The 22759-nt window shown below is 39.3% G+C and overlaps 1 protein-coding gene across 1 annotated transcript in view; it reads right to left on the bottom strand.

Annotated features, from left to right (window-relative positions):
- Positions 1-605: 605 nt before the first annotated feature.
- KCNB2 (potassium voltage-gated channel subfamily B member 2) overlaps positions 606-22759 on the bottom strand; it is a 164227-nt gene continuing 142073 nt past the window's right edge. Inside the window, exon 2 of the mRNA XM_059477886.1 lies at positions 606-2768. Coding sequence (XP_059333869.1) covers positions 606-2768 — 2163 coding nt within the window. The remainder of the gene's footprint in view (positions 2769-22759) is intronic.

Raw genomic sequence — 22759 nt, 5'->3', positions numbered from 1 at the left:
CAGAAAGCAAGATACGTGAGATGCTTTAAGTAGAAGTTGCAATTTTGCAACATAAGTCTGTACAAAACCTCCAGGCAGCACGCTGTGAAGGAAGTACCTGTGTCCCAGGAAATGCTTTTTCCATAAATCCTTGTTAACAGTAGCTTTCCCCCCAACCCCAAACTATTTACAAGTATATGCATTTTGCAAGCTCAAAGCACCTTGTTTCACATCCTTATGAATGCATGCATTGACATTTCATCCTTTCATGTGCAAATTCTAAAATTCATTGTAACTGAGGGAAAAAAAAGAAAGTTTAAGAGTTCAAAACCTGTCTACAATCATAAGTGAAAGGATCAAAAATGTCAGATGTTGCAGACCACTGGCTCCTAATAAAGCTCTCTTTATTGTATTCACCATTCTTGAGTAATTTTTTCCCCTGTTTTTTCAGTTTGTTACAAAAGCAGTCTTTTTCTTTTAAATTAAACAATATTTAAACTAAACAACTCTTCATGCCATGCAAAAATAACATTTTATGCACTTTTGTTGAGGCTTTCCATGTTTTAGTTCATAGGCATTACTAACTGTGTTTTAAGAAAAGATATTTTTATTGCTTCTGTAACTAGTCACATGCTAGTTTCACGTGTAGGACAATAACCAGTTTCTCCTGGACTTGAATGAATTTCTGGAGCAAATAAATGGTTTTCCATTTTGTGACCTTCTTGATTATTGTCTGGCTTTACTTCACCCACAGCATGGTAAATGTCTTGAGTACAGTTGTGGCTCATGCTTTTGGGTGAAGAGCTGACCTGTGGCTCCCCTGGTAAATTGTTGCCATCACTGTGTTTATCCCCACAGCAATTTGTCTTGATATCCTGTTTTTTCTCGTGTTTCATACCGTGTAACTCCATAAATTCTTCTTCTTCTCCAGTGTCTATTTCAGTGAAGCTCCTCCTCTCTTTTGAAGGGAAAGTGAAAATTTTTTGTTTGGGAAAGAGAGGGGACGATTTTTTAGCAGGTCCCTGACAAAGTGCAGGTGCATCAGCACCAAGTATGGGCCGTTCACCTTGGGGGGAATTTTCTTCTAGGAGAATGGTGCTGATGTGCTGAGGGGTGGCCTGTGTGAAATCTGCTCCTGCTGTCACTGGCAGTGGCCTTGCGGTGCTTGGCGGAGTTTGTGGAGCGCCACCTCTATTGTCTTTAAAATTAACCTTAAGGGATCTAGATTTTAATGGGTTGCTACCTTTCAGGGAGCTTTTGGGGCTTTCCATGGCAGTGTCAAAATGAAAATGACCATGTGAAACAGTTTGGGACCCACTGCCATCACTGATACCAGCTCTGTTGATTGGATTATAGTCAAAGGTGACATCAGTTGGAGAAAATCCTCTGTCTTTTGCAAATGGCATAAACTGAGAACTTCTTGCTCTTTGGTTTTCTTCAAGGTTAACAGCATCAGCTGGAAATCTCATTTGCAAGTGAGAGCCAGGAAACAGAGAGAGTGGAGACCTCTCTGTTTCCGTGAAGTCAGTTGCACAGCTGGCAAAACTGTCGATACTGGATGTGCTTCTCATGTCCATTACGATGTCCGCAGGCCCCGTTGGCAACGGATCCCTCTGACCTATAACTTCCTCCATTTCTATTTCTTCTTCATAACTGGGTGGCTTTGCTGACTGGTCTTGGTAACCAGCATTAAGATTAGGCTGAGACTGGGTTTTGGTAATTTCATTATACAGCATCTCCAATTTTTGGGCACTGAGGTGCTGTGGGCTGGAGGATGCTGCAGCATTATTTAATTGCTCATGGGAGTCTTGTTGACTAACTTCTTGGTACTTGTTCTCATAAGATTTGTTTGAGCTTGTTTCAGACATTGTCCTTCTGGCCCATTTCCACCGGCTTGGGGACAGGTGGCTATTATCAGATGTCTCCTTTGGGCTGAGTGGTTCTCCAAGCTTTCCTGAATCTACTGCTACATCTATCATTTCCATACTGCGAGCAAAGGCATCTTTCAGATTCATGGAGACAATACTGCCGTTTCTTTTAGCTCGCTCAAGTGCTTCTCTCCTCTTAATTGCCTTCTCCTGTCTTTTCTGCTCCTTATAAAACTCTGAGAAATTGTTCACAATAATTGGTATAGGCAGGGCTATGACCAGCACTCCAGCAATACAGCAGAGTCCTCCAACTATTTTACCTAATAAGGTCTTAGGATAAATGTCACCATATCCTACCGTAGTCATAGTGATTGTTGCCCACCAGAATGACGCAGGAATACTTGTAAATTTTGTAGCATCCTCATCCTTTTCAGCAAAGAATACAAGACTTGAAAATATCATTATTCCCATGGCTAAAAATAATATCAACAAGCCCAACTCATTGTAACTCCGCCTGAGTGTAAAGCCTAAAGACTGAAGGCCCGTTGAATGTCTGGCGAGCTTAAGAATCCTTAGGATCCTCATAATTCGAAATATCTGAACCACACGTCTGACGTTTTGGAACTGCAGGACACTTTTATTGGACTCTGTGAGGAAAATGGTGACATAGTACGGCAAGATAGCCAGTAAGTCAATGACATTTAATGGGCCTTTGAAGAACTTCCACTTATTTGGTGAGGACAGAAAACGCAAAAGATACTCCATGGTAAACCAAGCAATACACACAGCTTCAACATGTGCTAGCTGAGGGTTGTCATTTGGCTGCCCAAATTCATCCATTTCTTGAAGTTCTGGCAGCGTGTTAAGAGACAAAGCAATAGTGGACAGGACGATGAACAGAATGGACACAATGGCCAAAATCTGTAAAACAAAATAAAAATGTTTTGGTTAGACTGATACAAGTGTGCTTGTCAGGGTTTGATTAAATCCTTTCAAATACACGTGTCAAATAAACACAGAGTGGTGGAAGCTGTTTTTGCTGATGTATTCATTATTTTGTTTTATTGTTTTGAATTTTGCACAGAGAAAACATTAGACTCATCTTAGACATGGTCAAAACCTGATTGTGTTACTGCCTGCAGTAAGCCAATTCATTTCAGAAAGCAGGCCATGACTGGTCTTACCATTTTTAAATTACAATAGGAGGTGATGTTTATTAGTATAAGTCACCAAGTGAAAGATATATTGTCCCTGCTAATATGCAGAACATTTTTAATTTTATGCATTAATTGTGATTATGTAAAAGTTTACATAGTATGGAGAATTGATTGGGGAATACCATGTGTAAGATGGTAATTCAGTACTACATAATGCACACTTCTCTAGACAGGCATACATTTACCAGCTGAAAAGTCAAGAAGAAAAAATTAAGAATAAACAGGAAGCACTATTCAGGAGACTAGTCCTGCTGAATTCTCATGTCTGGACAAATTTCAGATGATACAAGAATTGAAGGTAATGGTCCTGAATTAGGTTGACAGCAAGATTTTAAAAAATAAGTAGTATGAAGGTGAACTGAGTTTCTCATAATTATTAAAATGTGTAAGGAGAAAAAGGCTTCCAAGAAATAAAGTTTTACTTTCTGTCTAAGGAGATAGGTTTTTATAATATATTTTGTCACTCACTTTCACAGAGTCTTAGAATGACAGAATGATAGAACCATAGAAACATTAGTGTCAAAAAAGATCTCCAAGACCCTCAAAGTCCAATATTTGACTGAGCACCACCATGCCAACTAAACCACGGCTCTAAGTGCCATACCACTTTCTTGAATGCTTCAAGACCTACAGACTCCTTAGGCAGCCATTCAAATGCCTGATAAGCCTTTGAGTGAAGAAATTCTTCCTGATATACAACCTGAACCTCCCCTGGCACAGCTTGAGGCCATATCCTTTCATCCTGCCACTGGTTGCCTGGGAGAACAGGCTCTCCTCCACATGGATCCAGCCTCCTTTCAAGCAGTTGTAGAGTGTAATAAATTCTCTCCTGAGCCTCGTTTTATCCAGGCTGAACAACTCCAGCTCCCTCACCTGCTCATCATAACACTTGTGAGCTGCTCTGTGCTCCAGACCCTGCCAGCTGGATGCAGAACCTTTCACCACCTCTCCCTGGACCCAGCATCCAGCCAGTCCTGAACCCAGTGAAGAGTGCCTCTGTCCAAGGTGTGGGCTGCCAGTTTTGGACAATGCTGTGGGAGGCAGTATCAAAGGCTTTACTGGAGGTAGACAGCATCCACAGCCTTTCCCTCAGCCACTAGGCAGGACCCCTGGTCATAGAAAAAGATCAGGCTCGTCAGACAGGACCTGCTTTTCCTAAACCCATTCTGGCTGAGCCTGATCCTCTGGTTGTCCTGTTCATGGTGGGTGATTGCACTTAAGATAATCTGTCCCATAACCTTCCCCAGCATTGAGGTCAGCTGAGAGGTTTGTAGTTCCCTGGAACTTTCTTCTGACCATTTGTGTAGATGTGTGTCACATTGGACAACTTCCAATCATTTGTTCTTGAGCTCTACACAGTTGAAACACTCCCTAAAGTACAGACTCCCCTGCCACACCTCTCCTTCCTCATCTGTTCCATCTGAAGGGCTTATAACCATCCATTGCCACTCTCCATTCTTGTGAGTGCTCCCCTGGTGCCAACTACACCACAGCTCTCCTGCTCTCGATGGCTCCCAGCTCCTCCCGTTTGCTCCCCAAACTGTGTTCATCCATGCATGTGCACTTCAAGTGGGCTGCTCATTTCACCCCCAGCAACAGCATGCTCCCCCCAGGTGCATTTCTAGTCAGCCTGCTCCTATTCTCTTCCCCCTTCAAACCTAGTTTAAAGCCCTCTCAATCAGTATTGCTACAATACTTTCCCCCCTTTTTCCCCCCACCTGTCTCCTGCAGGCCTGGTTCTGTAAAAATTGCCCTATGATGGAAAAAAGACACTTTGATAAAGTTCAGACATCTCTGTACCTCACAGCATTCCACTCTGCCTGGAATAGCTGGTCATTGTCTTTTTCAGAACCAATATTATCAGAAAAATATTAATATCAAAGAACCTCATGGCTTTACCAGAAAGTTTATTTATTTACACTCTAAGGAATATGAGCAACTTTGAGACAATGAGCAAAGTGTTAAAATGATATAAAAATTATTAAAACATTTGGAAAAAAGATATTACTTTGGTTGGAAGTCCTAATTAAATCCAGAGTTTTATTAAAAATACTAAAATAAATAATTTTCTGTTTAAAAGATCAGTTTAAGCTCATTCACAAAAGCATTTACTTTAATTTCTGAGAAATGGAACTGTTAAATCCATTTCTTGATGTTCCAAGGATGCATTAGGTCTGACAAAATTGCTGGAACACCCAAGAAGAATGAAATGAAGCTAAGAAGAATGCAAGTGTGAAAAGTGTATGCAGACTGGTCACAGTGGTGATAGAGGCTCTAGAGATAGAAAGGCCACCTCACTGTAGCTTTGAGAAAAACAGCAATAAACTTGTTTAATCTATGGGTTACTGTGGGATCTCAGCACCTCAGGACTGATGTGCAGAGTGACCGAGACCACCCTTGGGGGGCTCGGGAGTCCTGGAATGTTGCCAGAAGTGTCTGGTGGCTGGACTTTGATCCGACACAGGAGACGACGCCTGTATGAGGATGGGAGGATTTCACTGGGTAAATGGTGAAGGGATAAGTTAATTAGAGTGTAAGACACAGGGTTTAGGATTTCTGTACAGGGGGGTCTAAAGAAGTAAGATGGAGGAATTGGGGCGTGTCCTGTTCTTCTTCTTCTTCTTCTTGGCCTCCATCTTCTGTGGTGATGTTGGCACTTTGGGATTGGTTATTACTAAAAGTGCACTGGTTAATAAGGGTAAAAGGCATTGGGGAAAAATGATAAATATTGTATACGTAATTTTGGGTATAAAGATAGGTGACCGCCCCGGGGGGCTCGCAGTGTGCCCATGGCTGGCTTGCTGTGCAGACCTCTGTTGGACCAAGAGAAAATCTTTTAGATAAACAATTAATAAACACCGAGACCGAGAAAAAATCTGGAGCCTCTTCTCGTCCTTTGAAGCGCGGGCTGTCCAAGGCCACCCCGGGCCTTTCCAGGTCACCTAAACAGCCGGGAAACCAGCAGGTTACCAAGTGGATATTCAGTTCTTTAAGCACAAACAGAAATTGCTCATGGTGTGTGGTGTGTATTTGGCATAATGTTGTAGTTAGGTACTATCTTTGGCCTTCTTCAGCTACTAATAGTGCAGAACAGGTATGCAGGTATCACCTTTCATATTCTAAAGTATTCAAACATATTTATTTGAATTTTTCTCTACCAGTGCTGCTTCTGTCCTTTCTTTTTTATTATTTTTTTTTCCTTTTTCCTAACTATTTTTATTGGAGAAATAAGATCCCTTCATTTCTTCTGCCAAATGAGTTATGGACCATCTGTCTTCATCCTTTGTACAGCCAATTCAGAACACATCCTTAGGTTAACCCATCCTATTTAGAAAGGCTATACATTCCTTTAAACCTTCTGCTACCAACATCAGCAAAAGAAGCCGATCTTAGTAAAGAATGAGAGCAATAACAGTGCATATGTAGGCAGGGCTGATTTATGAAATTTGTAGCTAGGACGGAGGCAGACTAAAGACAACACTATAAGAGGGCAATAACTACCTTTCAAACTGTGGAAGTTGCCTGTATCAGATTTCTGTATTAAAGTTGGAAACTTGAATAAGGTGTACTGGGTTATCCATTTCACCTAAATGACTGTGAAACAGCTAATGCAGGCTTGACTCCTCTAAAATACTCAATAACATAATTATACTTTTTGAATTTATGGAACAAATGAACAAGGCACAGGTCTGAACAGTTGAGCTTGCAGTTTCTGTCAAGCTGATGGAGCCTCACTGGGGCCAGAATCAGAATGCAAATAACAGGATTAGGAAAAGCTGCATAATACCAGGACCAAATTACTTGACATGCATTGTTCTTAAAAAAAAAAAAAAAAATTTGTAAGAATGTATCTGCCCAACTGTCCCAAAACTGATTTCAATTAGGAACCACTGGCATTTCAGTCGGTCATAAGGGATTTATTTTATGCCTAAATGTCTACCAGCATACAAAAGATCCCAGAAAAGAGGTGAGTTAGTGAATAGCACCCTCTCTTGCATTGTGACATTGCTAAAACTCCATGCATTTTGGGTGTTTTATTGAAAACAAGCATCCATCTGTTTGTTCCAGCCATTCCTTCATGTACTGCTAACACAAGCCTGAACTCCCCCAGCTCTTATAATAAAATGTGCAGTACAGCAAGCCTGGGACCTTAAGTGATTTATACATATAATCTATAAGCATGAGTCTGTTCTTAATGAAAAAATTTACAGCAAAGTAAAGTAGTTTAGCTTCTTCTAATGTAAGAATCTCAAGCTTTTATTTGTTTGGGACTTTGTTGTGTAATTAAAGCAGTGCATCATTCCACACACAGTATGTTTTAATTATTGCAATTGATTAGATTTCACAAGTCATTAGGCAAAAAAATGCCAGGGGAAAACTTGGAAGAACAAGAGTAGCTAAGAAAAAAGAAGAAAAGAAGAACTCCTTATTCTGAGTCTACATAAAGAATACTTTGCAGATATTACTATGCTGGTAAATTCTCATAGAACAGATGCAGATTGTATTAAGAGAAGCATAGAATTTATAAAAAAGACTTGTAGCAAACTGCTAGACTGCTTATGCTGATACAGAAAAGTAAAGAAACCACCACTGACTGAATTTTTCCCAGCAGAACTTCCTATTTATCATGTAATATTTTTTAAACTATGTTCTGGACTGAAATGCCTGGAAAATTTTTACACTCCAAGTCATTAATCTATGACCACAGTTCTTGACATAATATTTTTAGCCTGAATTTCAGAATATACTCTGTTAAATGACATATTCTGGTAGGTTATGTCATTTAGCTATGGTACTACAAATGCATATAAAAATCCAGATCCTCTTAATCTTTAAAAACATTTCCTTTTCAATGACAATTTTTTCTAAAAGAATGGACAGATTTAGAGTTTTTTTCCTATGGGCTGGATATGAGGCATTTGAATCTGTTGATGCAATGAATAGAAAAACATTCCATGAGTTAATGATGCAGTCTTAACAGCCTCTGCCAGATGCTGTTATTTTATTTTTTGGGTGCAAGAACTGGTAGCAATCTCCTGAAAATTTAGTTGTTTCCCAGTATTAAATTGCCACTAAAAATGGCTTTTTTTCCCTCATTGCTTATTACTGCCAGCAGAGTGAGGAATTCTGCATAAAATGAGCATACAACTGAGGCAGAAAATAAAGGTGAAATAGAATAGCCTTCAAATTTTGCCTTGCTACTCTGCAACAACTGATATGATACGTGAAATTATATGCTATGTGAAAAGGCTTCTGCTATAACTGACAAGCCAGTGTAATTTTGTGTGCGGCAGAGAAAAAGTATGCATCAGGTGCACATTAAAATATAGCTGCTGAGGGGAATTTCCACTGAGCCCTACTGATCAGCCAGTACAGTATGTTTGATAAATATAGGTTTCAGTCTGCAATCCACTAAGACTGTATTAGCAATAGTGTTTCCTTAGTCTTTTTTTTTTTTTTCCCCAGGGTAGGATCTAGGCTAGGATCTAGACCATTTAATAATAGACAGCAGTATAGTCTCATACTTTTGAGATTTCTAACCTCCACAGACAATGAAAATTATCAGGCTGTCACATATTCTTCCCTTTCTGTGTTGAAATTTATGATCTTGTCTCCACATAAGATATACCCTGGCAGTATCTTTAACTCTGCCTTTAGAAAATCTCAGAAAAAATTGCTGTTGTTCAGCTTTTGAAAGGCTTCTGGAGAACTGTATCAACTTTCTTGTGTATTTAGCTATATATTCTCAATCTGCTCTTGGGAAAGAGGTGTCTAAATTTGGGCAGATAGATATCTGGAGTTGTTCTAGGTTCTTCAGGTCAACCTGAGAGCTACCAAGTGCTATAGCCTGCAGGTCATGCTGGATCTTGCATAAAGTTTGTGCCATTCACATATTCTTTGAACAGAGAGAGACATAATTCTCTCTCCCAGGATTTTTCCTGGGTAAGGCAGTGAGAAACCTCAGAGAGAGAAGAGAAAACAATTCTTATCTCTATTTGGTGCACCTGTTGTTTGGCACATATAGAATGTGTTATGGAGATTGTTTACCAAAAGGGATTTGTTAATTGGCCACTGGTGATGGTTGTTTGGATTGATTGACCAATTAGGTCAAAGCTGGGTCCTGACTGTCTGGTAAGTGTCCCGGGTTTTTCTTGAGTAGTATAGCAGAGTATAGTATTAGTATAGTATGTAATATAATATAGTATAGCTGAATAAAGCAATTGTTCAGCCTTCTGAACCACGGAGTCATTCCCTGGCTGGGGGTTGCCTTGCATCAATAGAAGTGTCCTTAGCTTGTAGCACAGAGCTCCCAGCTCTGGCCAGACAAACCACAGACTCACAGCCACACTGGCAGGAGCAGAAGGTTACATAACGGATGCTTTCATTTTTCTGAGGGAGTAAGCCCATGACAGTGGAAGACATTTTGGGAGGTTTGATGAGAATTTTATAGAAATTAGTTTACTTCAGCAGCATTCTTTACTGTCAGGTGTCTTCAGATTGTGATATTGAGTTTGCAACTGAATGGACAGAAAGTCTTGCTGAGTAAGAGTGTTGTCTTGTACGTCTGTCTAAATCTGTGTGCATTCTGTTCTTGACATCTGGGACTTTCCAAATGAGACGCACATTGGAGAAGAAAAGACAACACTACAAATTGAGTCACCTTGCAACTAAGTATTACCACATGAGGAATTTTAAGCTTAGTCAGGACATCAGTCTGTAGACATTTAGGAGAAGAGGCCATTAAAATATTCTTCTGTGATGCAAAGGATGAGAAGAAGGTCATGGTACAACATCTCACTCCCTGGTCACTCCATGTTCTCCCTCCATTGTGTTCCTTGGACTTCCCACCCCCCAGTTACAAGCATCACCTCTTGCTTCTGACCCACAGCTCTATCTCATGCTGCTTTGCAGAGGGGACTGTGCTCAGCTCACACCTGTAATTCTGCATTCCCACGTATCAGCGTGCCATAGATCACATCATGAACAGTCTGACAGACTTAAAATTATTCTGAATCTAAGGTTTCAACAGACCACTTCTGTATTTTCCAAATTTGAAAAAGTTCAACAAAAGGCAAGACATTTTACTACAGTCCTTTACTGGCTAATGCTGTTTTTTAACATATGTCCTTGGCCATGGGACATAAAAAAGGAGACAAATAGAAATGAATCCTACTTGGATTTACTTCAAACTAGAACGCAATGGAGCTATGGCAAACCTTAAGCATGCCAAATCTAAGCAATCTCAGTAGTCCTGCAACACTGAGAATTATCTAAGAAGTATATGTTTGCAAATGTTCCTTGTTTTAAGTGGTGGAAAAATTATTTTCCAGTTACTAAAAATTTAATTTTTGGAACATAAGAGAGGGGAATAATTTAACAGAACAGCATAAATTTAGTGTAGCTTACAGCTCTATCACTGTTGCCCTTTCAGGAGCACATCTGATTATAACTCTGACAGCCTGTGTGATCACTGAACAGCTTCTCTCTGCTGCTTTCCATCTCCTTCCTTGATGACATTATTTAGAATTCCAACTTTTCATTTTCCCCCTTTTCCTAGAGTAGTATTAATATTAATGTTTTTAAGGACTTGATTTGACTGTACTTCATAGCTCTTTCAAGGATATTCATTAAGCCTCACACCAACTACATATATGAAGGTTAAGCTCTCAGTGTTATGTTTATTTAGTGTCTAAGGGATGTGGTCTTTTCTTTTGGTCTCTTTGCACTGTGATGACTCTCACTTAAGAAGCTTGGTTTAGAAATACTCATTTAGGAGGTTTTCACTAAAGATTTCATAACTAGCTCCATAAACACTCAACATACTTTTAGATATGAGAATTATTTTCTAGTACATCAGTAGGTGAAAAAGCTCTGTCTCCAGTTTAGCTTGACAGACAAGCTTCTATGAAGACAGTGAACTCAAGTGCTGCTAGATGTTTATGCATGGTTTTATGAAGTTCAGTGGTGACTTTACCTAAGGAGTGGCATATGTCCAGGGATGTGCAGTCCTATCAAGCTCACCCAGACTGGGAGCCAACATGTGGGACCACCTTTGTTTCTGTAACGTTAGATCCTTCAGGTCTCCGTCTGAGGAGGTTTAAGGCAGGTAGGAGTTTGCTGCCTGCCAGTTCCAGTGTGCATGGCAGACCAGTGATGATAACATCAGCAGGATCATAATCATGGTAATTCAAGTGGAAGGCATGATAAGAGGTAGTTAAAGCTCAGATTTTGCCACAAGTTAATTCAAACTTCTCCAAGCACAGCTGTAGTCAAGCAAGGTATTTTAAAACTGGCTAAGGTAGGTCTGACTGGAGAAACTGCTTCTGCCTTGGCCAAACCTTCACTTCAGAAGTTCAGTCATAAAGCCATTCTCTGTAGCTGATATACTTCCTGCTTGAGAGCACTGTACAAATTCCATTTTTTTCACAAAGTCTTTCCACCACTTTGTGCTGATCTTCCCATTCCATAGATGAATATTTGCCTTAGAAGACCTAGCATCTCAGAGGGAATAAACCTGTGTAGGAAAGGATGTTTTGTTCTTTGAGATTAGCAAGCATCTTTCTGGTTTAAAGTAACAGTAATAAAATGCATCTGTCCTGCAATCTGTTGCAGGTAGATTACTGTTTATTGTATTTATGCTATTAGGATAACATTAATAGAATACACCCCTCCTGCATTCTGGGGTGAGCTAAGTGCATTTACTTAATGACTTGATTATTGCTTTATAGAAGGGTGACCTTGGGGTTTCTACCACCAAGATTTTCAGCATAAGAATTTAGTTTGGGTTTGAGAATTTGATTATGGCTGAGTATTGAGGTGGTTTTGTATAAGGCAACTCCGTGAGTAATGTGGCAAATGGGAACCCTGGGAATGGACTGAGTCTCTGTGAATCTGAACACAGGAACCACTCAAGTCTCTTAGAACACTAGGGGCACATTAGGTATGCAGTAGAAAACTAAGTACAACACTGCAAACATTTGCGGGATGTATTTACTAAATATTGTAACCAAAAAGTGATGTTGGAGACCAGAGAAATTGCAATATGCACAAGCAATAGGAAATGGATTGCAAATGGGACTATCAGCTTGAACTTAAGCACAGAGAGAGAAGAGAAAACAAACACAGCCCTGATGAAACCTGCTATGATTCCTTATAGGGAAAAGCTGAGGTTAATTCTGAGGGCATCTGTTGGACTGGCAAAGATGGGGAACCTTAAGTAGTCACAGATGAAGACAGTCTTCATAGTTTGGGAAGAGACAAATGTATTTTGTTTAGCATCAGTGGAGACAACCTTGAATACTGAATCAGCACAGAGCTAATAAGAATTATTTTTTTGAACATATTAAGATCCATATCAAGTCAGCTCTAATATTTTTTGCTGTTGTTCAACAGCAAAAAGCTATTTCAGCAGGAGACATGAAATCAATTATTTCATGATAAATAGCAAACTGTCCCCTAGGAATTAATGTAGAAGAAATGGCAGATCCAGAGTAAATGTAGGTGAATTAATTTTTTTTTCACTATGCAATTGGATAAGCCCATGAATTTGACTGTCATATATTGACAGAAATAGAGCTAGGACCTGCTTGAAATTATAGTGTGGCTAGTTTAATCAATTAAATAATTTAATGTAAGGTAGTTTACAGTGAAAATAAAAAGTTTATCTAGCTAATGCTTTCTTTGCTCTATAATAATGTGAGAGATTTAACTGCCTTATGGATGATCACAAAAAATTAACTTAAAGAGTCGTCTTAGAGGCTTTATTTATATATAGATTTTTGGCCTCCTAAGTATTATTTCTAAATGGAATAATTTGCTTATGTGTGAAAGAAAAGTCACCTACATTTATCAAAAATGAATGAGATGTCTTTATTAAAGCTCCTGCCTGCCCTTGTTCAGAAGTTTTCCAAGCCTTTGACATATTTCTTCATTGAGGTTGTGTTTTGCAGTAGCTGTCTAATTTTTGGGTAGCGAAAGCTGAGTATTATTACTTAGATGAATGTACTAGACTCTCCAAAATTTGCATTGAAGTCATGACAAGAAGCTTGCAGCTTCCAATCCTTCTGCATAGCAAACCATATGCAAGATCTGTTCTGCGCTACTTCACTCACAAAAACATTGGCTTCATTACAGGAATTTCATAAAAAAAAAAAAAAAACCCAAACAAACAAAAACCGACAAAACCCCACAGCAACACAGCGCAGCCTCCATACCCAGGCAGGGAGGTGGTCCCGAGCAGCAGCTGGGCTGTGGGAGGCCGAGGGAGCGCGTCTGGAGCGGGGCTGGAGCGGGGCTGGAGCGGGGCTGGAGCGGGACAGGGAGCGCGTCTGGAGCGCGGCTGGAGCGGGGCTGGAGCGGGGCTGGAGCGGGAGAGGGAGCGCGGCTGGAGCGGGGCTGGAGCGGGGCTGGAGCGGGGCTGGAGCGGGACAGGGAGCGCGGCTGGAGCGGGGCTGGAGCGGGGCTGGAGCGGGAGAGGGAGCGCGGCTGGAGCGGGACAGGGAGCGGGACAGGGAGTGCGTCTGGAGCGGGGCTGGAGCGCGGCTGGAGCGGGGCTGGAGCGGGGCTGGAGCGGGAGAGGGAGCGCGTCTGGAGCGCGGCTGGAGCGGGGCTGGAGCGGGGCTGGAGCGGGAGAGGGAGCGCATCTGGAGCGGGGCTGGAGCGGGGCTGGAGCGGGAGGCGGCACCGGGAGCTGTCCCCGGCCCGGTGCTGAACGCGGGGCCGCGGCAAATGCGCTTCACCCCATTCACCCTAAACCCCTTTTTTCTGTCATTTACCTGAAGGTATGCAAATGATGCAGTCTAAAAAGATAAGTATGGAAAAATAAAGATAGGTCTGGCATGATATTTGTTTCTTGGAAAAAAAACACCGTGTAAGGAGGCAGGAGTCTCACCAGAGGTGAGATATTTCTTTTTACCTCTTGCCATTTAGAAAGTTATTACTAGCACCCAGCAAATCACGCTGGAGATAAACAAGCAGGAGTAATGAAAAATCAAACCCCAATTATTTAACTGTAAGGAGTTTTTGCATAGGCTGTTGAATGGATTTAATGGGGGAAATCAGCACACCTGATATACAGATTTATCCTGACGCTGCCTATTTTGATATCAACATTCAACTTAAAGCAGAAAGCCAGATGTAACTGATTTTTAAAACATGGAAACTGGAAACCAAATTACTCGGTTCTCACTTTTTCCATTTGTCATTTAGTTTTAATGGAATCTGCTTTCACTTGGGACCTCAGGTTATTAACCAGGACTTGAGTCTAATTTGAAAACATATTAAGATTTTTTTGTTTGAACGATTCTCATTGTATCATCTTTATACCATTGAATAATACTGTTTTTCAGTCATATAACACAATGAGTAGGTATGGTCTTCCTGAAGGCTGATATTATCTATCAGACTTATTTGAAATTATGACAGGCCCAAAATTCTTTATTCACACTTTAAAAATAATTTCTATATCTTGGCTTCATGTCAATTTCTATACACATTTGAGAACAAAGGTTCTATATAAAATATCTATGTTAATCTATGGTTTTATGTAAACGTTAGGCCAGTATTTCCCAAACTTGCAGAATAAGAGAAATTTTTTTTTCTGTCTTTTTTACAATACAGTAGTTGAAGGTCTGCATATCTTAGGTGTCATTTCCTTATGTTAGCTGTCACTCCAGGATTACTTTTGAAACTTCATCTGTAATACTGCAGTTTCAAACCCTTATTAAGGTGTAATATATGCTGTAACACATACACAGAGTACCAGTGCTCTTCAATAAATATGTAAATGTCCTCGCATCACATTTAGGAAGGTCAAATTGTAATTGAAGACAGATTTGATTCACAAAATATATTATCCATTATTAAAATACCATTAAAAGGTACTGCTCATGCTGCTGTGAGCTCCGACTAAGAGGACAGTATATGAGAAAATGCTTGTAAATTACAGGAACATTCCAGTTTAGAGCTGTAATTCAGACTCTACTTTTAGCACAAATTCCTCAGGCAGGTGCTGGACAGAGTGTTCAAGGAATGTCTGTTTTTCCCAAACTGTGACTTGGACAGAAGAAGGGCTGACTATTCCCTGCTCTACAGAAGACTGGTTTTGTTCTGTCACAAATAAATGTCTGTTATGTTTATAGTCTATTAGAATTATGGTCAATCATTGTTACAGGGTCTGGCTTTTTCTCATGAAATCAAAGGGAGGTTTGCTGTTGCCTTTAACCAGAATGCACCAGTGGAGTTTGAATATTTTAGTCAGCTGTACTGGGAAGCAAAGGAGAGCAGTCTGACAAGGCTTTGTCTAATGTTCTGCACAGATTTTTGTATTTTTCCCATTTTCTATTTTAACCAGTAGATGTCTCTGTTTTATCATGCAGCTGTTGACAAGGACACGCTGCTCCTGTTGTCACAACACATATTTAGTAAGAGAACCATTTGTTTCCAATGGAATGAATACACGTGAACGCAAAAATGTTGACTTAATGCTCTCAGCATAACCCTAACCAACCTAAGCCCCCAGCAGCTTTGGTGAGAGCTCTGGTTGCCAAACAATATTGAAAATCATCTTTATGCAAATGTCCCACAGGATTTTAAGAGGGCAAAAGGGGAATTGGTGGGATTCTATGGATATTCATTTAAAAATAGGTAATAAATTTAGTACATCTTTTTTTATCCCATGAGAAGGCTCACAGAAGCAGCTTACAGAACAGTGTGGAGTGTTTGATTTCTACACAATGCCTCAGGAAATTCCATGTTGTGATAGATGAATTATCTCCTCTACTTCACAAATGTGTAAGATGATATTATTTCTGCATCTACAGGCATCAAGAGTAGCAATGTAGATTATTTGAAACTCTTGTACCTAACTGAAAGTATCATTGTGATACAATTTGATTCAGACTTCTGTGTTTTCCAAATTTGAAAAAAAATCTAGGATATATACAATTTTTCTAAAATCTCTACAGAAGAGATCAGCAATTTAAAAATTGTATTCAAATTCTATTATTTTAAATATATGAAAAATGAAGATATATTATTTCAGAACTTATAACATTTTGATTTTTAGTAATTATCTAAGAATGTGATAGGCTTCCATCCGTTGTTTCCTGGCCTTGTTGTTGTTCTCCTAGGGCAGTTGTCAACACATTTAAAAACTTAGGAGCTATTTTTTCTTGTCTCTGTTTTCCTGGATATCTTTATATTTGAGATCCTGGATTAGGTCATCAGAGAGAAAAATACTAGACTGGATCTACACCGAGCCCTGAACTGCATCAAAATTTTTGTTTGTGGGTTGCTCCATCTTGGTCAGTCGCTCCCTTTTAGAAATCCCTACAGAAACTGTTAGGATCTGTTGTTGGGCCGTATACTCATTAAAGTAAAAAAGCATATAATCTTAGAGAAGAAAAAAGTCACCTCTTTTAGGTGGCAGCTGTTCCTACATGAACAAACGGTATGCTGGGGCTTTTTGTTTCCCCATGTCAATGTTGGAAACAGAACTTCTCTAGCTGGAAGGAACATGCTCCTTACAGACAAATGCATATCACAGACCAGCCCTGTGTGTTCCCACCTGCAGTCAAGAGGAGCCAGAGGTAAGCTATTTTTTAGCCCCCATTTATGCTCCAAAAGCACTGTGATGAGAGGCATGGACGGCCAGTGTGAGTCATCAGTCCCATGTCACTGGTTCCACTGGATGGCCACTTCTGGAGCCAAGCAGAACACTGTGTAGCAGAAATATCAGGCCTTACCCCGAAATGGTTTATTATTAAATGCAGGTTTTACCCAAATGTCTGAGTTGACTGTAGAGAGGGACACGAGTGTTGCCTGCTTTCAAAAGAAGGACCAAACTGTCAAATCTTCCTGGTTGTCAGGCTGATGGCCAGGCCATAGAAACCCCATAGGTTTCCTTGACTGCAGCTACAGCATAGTTTCTACAGCTCAATCAGGCTTAAGACAAGAAATAAACCTGGAAATAAATTTGTCAGGTACGTACAGCTATAATGCAGCTATCTGCAGCAAGCCTATGGACACTAAAATTCATCTTCAAAGAACCCTTGAACGTGGAACAAATACATTATATTCTGGCTATGCTTCAGGAAGTATCTTTCATAGCTGACAATTTCATAATACATATATTTTTTTTCTTTTAACTGTCAGCATCTGGCAATTTATGATAAAGTCTTGGAACAGAGTCTTTGGGGTATTTACACACTGATTACACATATTTCTACTTCTGAAAGCCACATAAAGCCCCCACACCCACCACCAAAACCTCAAAAATGTGCTGGAAGGGCAATGTGATTCTTTATTTTGCATGATCTTTATGATAAGGGATAGAACTGCATGAGTAATTAAAGAAGAAAAAAGTTTGTGTTGTTACTCAGAAGTGCTAATCAAAGCAAAGTAAATATTTTTGAAAAATCCCTTACTGTGAAATATATATGACAAAACCATATGGCTTTTAGTAATTACAGTAATGGCAATACTGGGAGAAAACACTATAATTCCAGCATCACCTGGAATAAACTGGAACCACTGTGTATAAGGAATATATGTCATATTACTATATGCTATTATATATGTTTCCTCTGAGATGTAAACATACAGTTATTACTTTCAAAAGGATTATTAATCTTATTGATCTTACAGATTATAACTGCTTCTGCTTTATTCTGGGTCCTTTAAGTCCAATTATTTTTCTGTGAGCTGTATAATTAGAAACACATTTTTATGGGGAAATACCTGATTTACTATATCTAGGAGCTCATTGGCAGTGAAGCATTTCACTGCTATTAATAGAAACATCACAATGACACCATGGCTGAGGTTTGTTTTTTTCAAAATGATTTATCTTAGCAGTCCTGGCAGTGCACACTCCTGTCATTGTCTCATGCTCCTTTGAAGGATAGGAAGTGGGACAGAGGTGATTTTTTGCCTTCAGTGCAATGCATTTGACATTATAACAGTTAATGTTAGCCTGAAAGGAAATAACTGCACTACTGCGTTTACTGTCATATCAGATGGAGAAATGGATGTGACATGGAGATTAGGGAGTCAAAACATAGGAATATCTGGAGTGCTTTGCAGAATTTGGGATCTTGACTTCTGAACTGAATTTTCAGCATCTAAGAAAACAGTCTTCTTCTTTGAGGACCTGTCTATATTACAGAATGTTATCCTTTTGAAATATTTCCATTAAGACAGAAAATGAGAACCTAGTTTGACATAAAATAGGATTTAGAAATATGGGACTATATTACAATGACTGAAGGAAATACAACATCCTCCATCAGCCCTAACATCATCATTTATGGATACATTTCTGCTCAAACAATTAGCTCCCTGCTTCATTTCCATATCCTGGTTCACTTCTAGGTTCTTTCTGGAGGCACATAACTTTGTGTGAGATGAGATCAATGTTCTTGATAATGTACTCCAGGAGAATAATATGGACAGAACAGTGAGGTCTAAAAGCAGGAACAAGGATGTTTAGACCAGATTTGCTCATGACCTCCACCTCTGCACAAGTGCCCCTTCTGACACTTCTGGAATGGGAGGGCCTTTTGAGTAACCTGTTTGTGTGCTTGGACTGAGACAGAAGAGACATTTTCATCACTATCACCACCACACTTTCAAATGTACCTTTTATAGCCCCAATCTGACACTGAATCTGATTTACACGAGGAAGCACTCATATAGCAACTGTGTGGTGCTGCTGCACATATCTAATGCTTCTGTTGGGGGAAGCCTGCTATATGTAACTCAGCAAGATAAACAGTATTTTCTATGGATTTTTATCTGCAGGAGGCTTGTTTCAGAGCAGCATGATTTGGGTAAGAGATTCCCCTAAAGGCATGTGAAATTGTAAAGGAGGAACAGTTTCCAAATCTCTCTCTGTGGAAATCAGAGAGCCAAACAGTGAAATGGTGCCAGTAAAGAAAGAGAGGAACAGATGTACTTTCATTGTCTGCTCCTTCCACTTACTGTTAGTCTTTCAATACGATGGACACCATTTCTAACATCAAAACATACAAATAAAGCTGCATTGAAAATGTCAAACATCAGCACTGTTAGTAGGGTCACGAGTTTCACACCGATTCTGGAAGCTGGGATGAAAAGAGCTTATTAATTTTATCTTTACATCAGAGAAAAATGTGTTCTGAAACACCCTGTCAAAAGGAAAAGATGCAATCCCCTCTCCATTACAAGCATTGGATTTTTATTAAAATTCATTTAGTGTCTAACTTTGTAGCTGGAAAGAAAAGCAATATTTATTTAACTTTGTAGCTGGAAAGAAAAGCAATATTTATTTTGGAGTTGCCAATTGCTTTTGATTTTGACAAATGACTTAAATTATTTGCTTATCAGATTTACTTTAGGAATGAATTGTATATTTTTTTCCAGAGGGTGTTACAATTCCTAAAGAGTTTCATCAATTTTCCATTAGTGTGCCAGTCAGTCTTAAGCAATAATTACAAAAGCAGAAGCATCATATTAACCTCTTGATACCAGAAGTTGGAATTACCATATATGCACTTAAGCAATGTAAACATTGGCCCATTGGTGACAAGGGATTAAACTGCAGCATGCTGTGTCTGCTGGGAATAAATTCACTACACCTGGCCCAGCATATTTTCTGCAGTGCACAAATCCTTCTCCAGATGCACAGAACTCAATTCGAATCCTCATAACTTCAGGAGCCAAACACCCATGTAAAGCAGGAGTCAGGAATAAAATCCTACCCCAGTCTAATGTATCTCAAAGCAGCTCAAATGAATGAGCCTTTAGCTTTTCTTATCCTGCACTCTGTACAGTAATTACTGGGGGCTTTTGCAGGGAATGTACTGTGCATACTATCAGCAAACATTTTTGATCAGTAATTTATACATCAAGATATGCTTCAAAATCTTATCCCCACAGTAATCCTAGATGTAAGAATCCCACACTAAAATACTAAAAAATGGACATGGTAGAATTATAGGAACGGCAGTATAATTTTAAACAGAAATTCTGTGACTCAATGATTTTTTTTTCAGTGAGAAATCTGTCTCAACAGTTATAATTAATTTTTTTCTTCCAGTAATATTTATCACATTTTCTTCCAGTAATATTTATCACATCACAGGAAATGAAACGAAACGAAACGAAAAGAAAAGAAAAAGAATCAAACATATAGGCATAGTTACTTCTATAAGAATTTCTAGTATTTATTAAGCATATCAGAATTTTACAGGAATAAAGTTATGAAAGGAATTTGTTGCTCTGCATTATTATTGCCTTAAGCTATGATGACCTGTGAGTTATCAAAACTTCCAGGTAGGTCCTGAAATTGAAAGCCAGGTGGCCTTTCTAGACATAAGCTGTTTAATTTTCAAGACAAATGGCAAAGAGCTCCTGGGGAAGACTCTGGAATATTGTGCCTATGGTCTCACATTTCTTAGCTATGAATTTCCTGTTGCATAAAACTTCAATATAAAAACTACTGTACAGTATCTGCCAACCTTACGTTGGTCTTACAAGGATCGCTAATTATGTCTGGCATTTGCTAAACTTTCAGAGATCAGTTCTCATTTAAATCACAGCATCTTGCTAGCTCTTTCTTAGCTAGGAATGCAAGATGGGGTGGGTTATTGTTGGTCATGTACAGCCACACAGGCACTCAGGGTTTGCTGGCCATAGTCTAAGCACCTGCTTTGATATTATCAATTCGTAAATGATTCTGGAAATGATACCACACTGGACCAATAGTCAGCACTAACCACAGATGTGCTGCCTCTCCCAAGTGCCCATTTGTATGACATGACTTTGGGGCACTGGAGAACTTGTTTTCCTTATAATTAATCATTTACCACTGTTTGCACTGCATTGCTGGAAGAATCCAGTTCCCTTTGAAGTGGGCTCTTTACAGACCACTGGCAGACTCTTATCTGCATCTAGATTAATCTTGGTACTAGAATGAACACAATAAATGAAATGGAAAGATAGGAAGACAGGGACACTGTCTTTACCATTTGAAGCTTGGTATCACATATTATTTACTTTATATGTTTTTATATGAGTGTCTGCACAGGGAATGGGGGCCTTTATGAGCTCAGGACATTATGTAGCAACAAGTGCTCTTAAGGTGGATTAAAAATATGATTTATTATTTTCTATGAAAATTTAATTCTGTATATGATTTAGATATTAGGAACTTTTTGCAACATAAGAAAGACAAAAAAATCCCTTAGACTGAATGAGAATCATGTTATCAAATTAATAATAATTTTCATTTCCCCATAGTGAAATAAATAAAATCCCCAAAGATAAGGGCAGGATTTGAGATGAGTAAAGTGGTCTAGAAGCCCATAGTTTTTATAGCTCAATTTCTTGGAGTGGCTTATACAAATTCTGTTCACCTGCTCCTACAGCTCTAACAAATATTCCAACAAATCATTGACTTTCCCTTCTTTTCCATCCTGAAAGATACTTGTTTGCAGAAATTCTTCCAAAACCATGAAAACATGACAAATGTATTTATTTTATACATCTTCTACGCCAGAAAGGAGTTGAAAGGATCCCATTTGATGAGATGTCTATTAAGAAACTTGAAATGAAAAACAAAATTTTTTTTTCTTTTTGTTCTCCACTAGTCTGTGAAGCAGGAAGACTGACATTTTAAGTTTTTTTTCACTGGACCACTCTCTCACTGTATTTTGTAAGTACATTACAATTCTTGCTTACCAGTCTATAAGCTTCCACTTCAGCAATTTAGATGAAGAAATAACCTGTATGTGCACATAACTGTGGTTATCTATCTTAACTACATCATCTGCAAAAGCAGAAACCTTAATTACCTTAATACAATCAGGAAAGGAACTTCTGAGTCCTTTCAATATAAATGCCCTTTTACTGGCTTTTACAGCTGATCTCCAGAATGCTGAGTTGAAACATATGGGAACAGCTGATGCTGTGCTGATAGACAAGAGGTCAAATCTTTGCAGGGTCACATATGTTACTCCTGAAAGCTTAAGCAACTGCTTGCACGCAGGATTATTTATAGTGCTGAAGAGTGAACCAATAGTATTGGTATCTGATCCATACCTCATATAGGTAAACCAAACTGAATGCCAAATCAGAGAGCAGATGTAGGGGAAACTCGTCTGGTTGACAGATGCCATAAAGTTTATTAAATATTAATGGCCACTTAGGCAGATTTTCTCTGCTAGTTTCTCTCTGGAGCGGTCACAAAATCCGAAATTATCTGGACTGCATTATAGTCCATGAAATATGCTACTTCAAGGTCTAGGGAAGGTGGAATCTTGAGCACTTTCATCAAGAACCTTCTTTCTGTATCCCCCGCAGGTGTCAAAGTTCTTTCTCAGTTGGGGCAGGACTTGTATTGGTTTCCCTTTAGCACATTTTTAGGTTTGATTATCCTACTTTACAAACAGTTCTTGGATGCAAATATGCTGCTTGGTTAGGAATACAGCAATAAAACAACAACAAAATGCAACAATAAAACAACAGTACAAATAATATGTCTGGTTTATGAACAGCAGTAAAATCCCTTTGCTTGGACCAGGGATTCTTAAACTGCACAACACTTAACTGCCATGAAAGATGCATAAATAATTCCTAGGAAGCCAATAGCTTCCTTCTGAGTAGAAATGTGACTGGGAACTGCTGTAGTTGCTCCCAGCATTACCACAGACAGTG

The sequence above is a fragment of the Ammospiza nelsoni genome, chromosome 1 (assembly GCF_027579445.1).
Source record: "Ammospiza nelsoni isolate bAmmNel1 chromosome 1, bAmmNel1.pri, whole genome shotgun sequence".
Classification (NCBI taxonomy): Eukaryota; Metazoa; Chordata; class Aves; order Passeriformes; family Passerellidae; genus Ammospiza; species Ammospiza nelsoni.
This window is presented reverse-complemented; position numbering and strand designations above follow the sequence as displayed.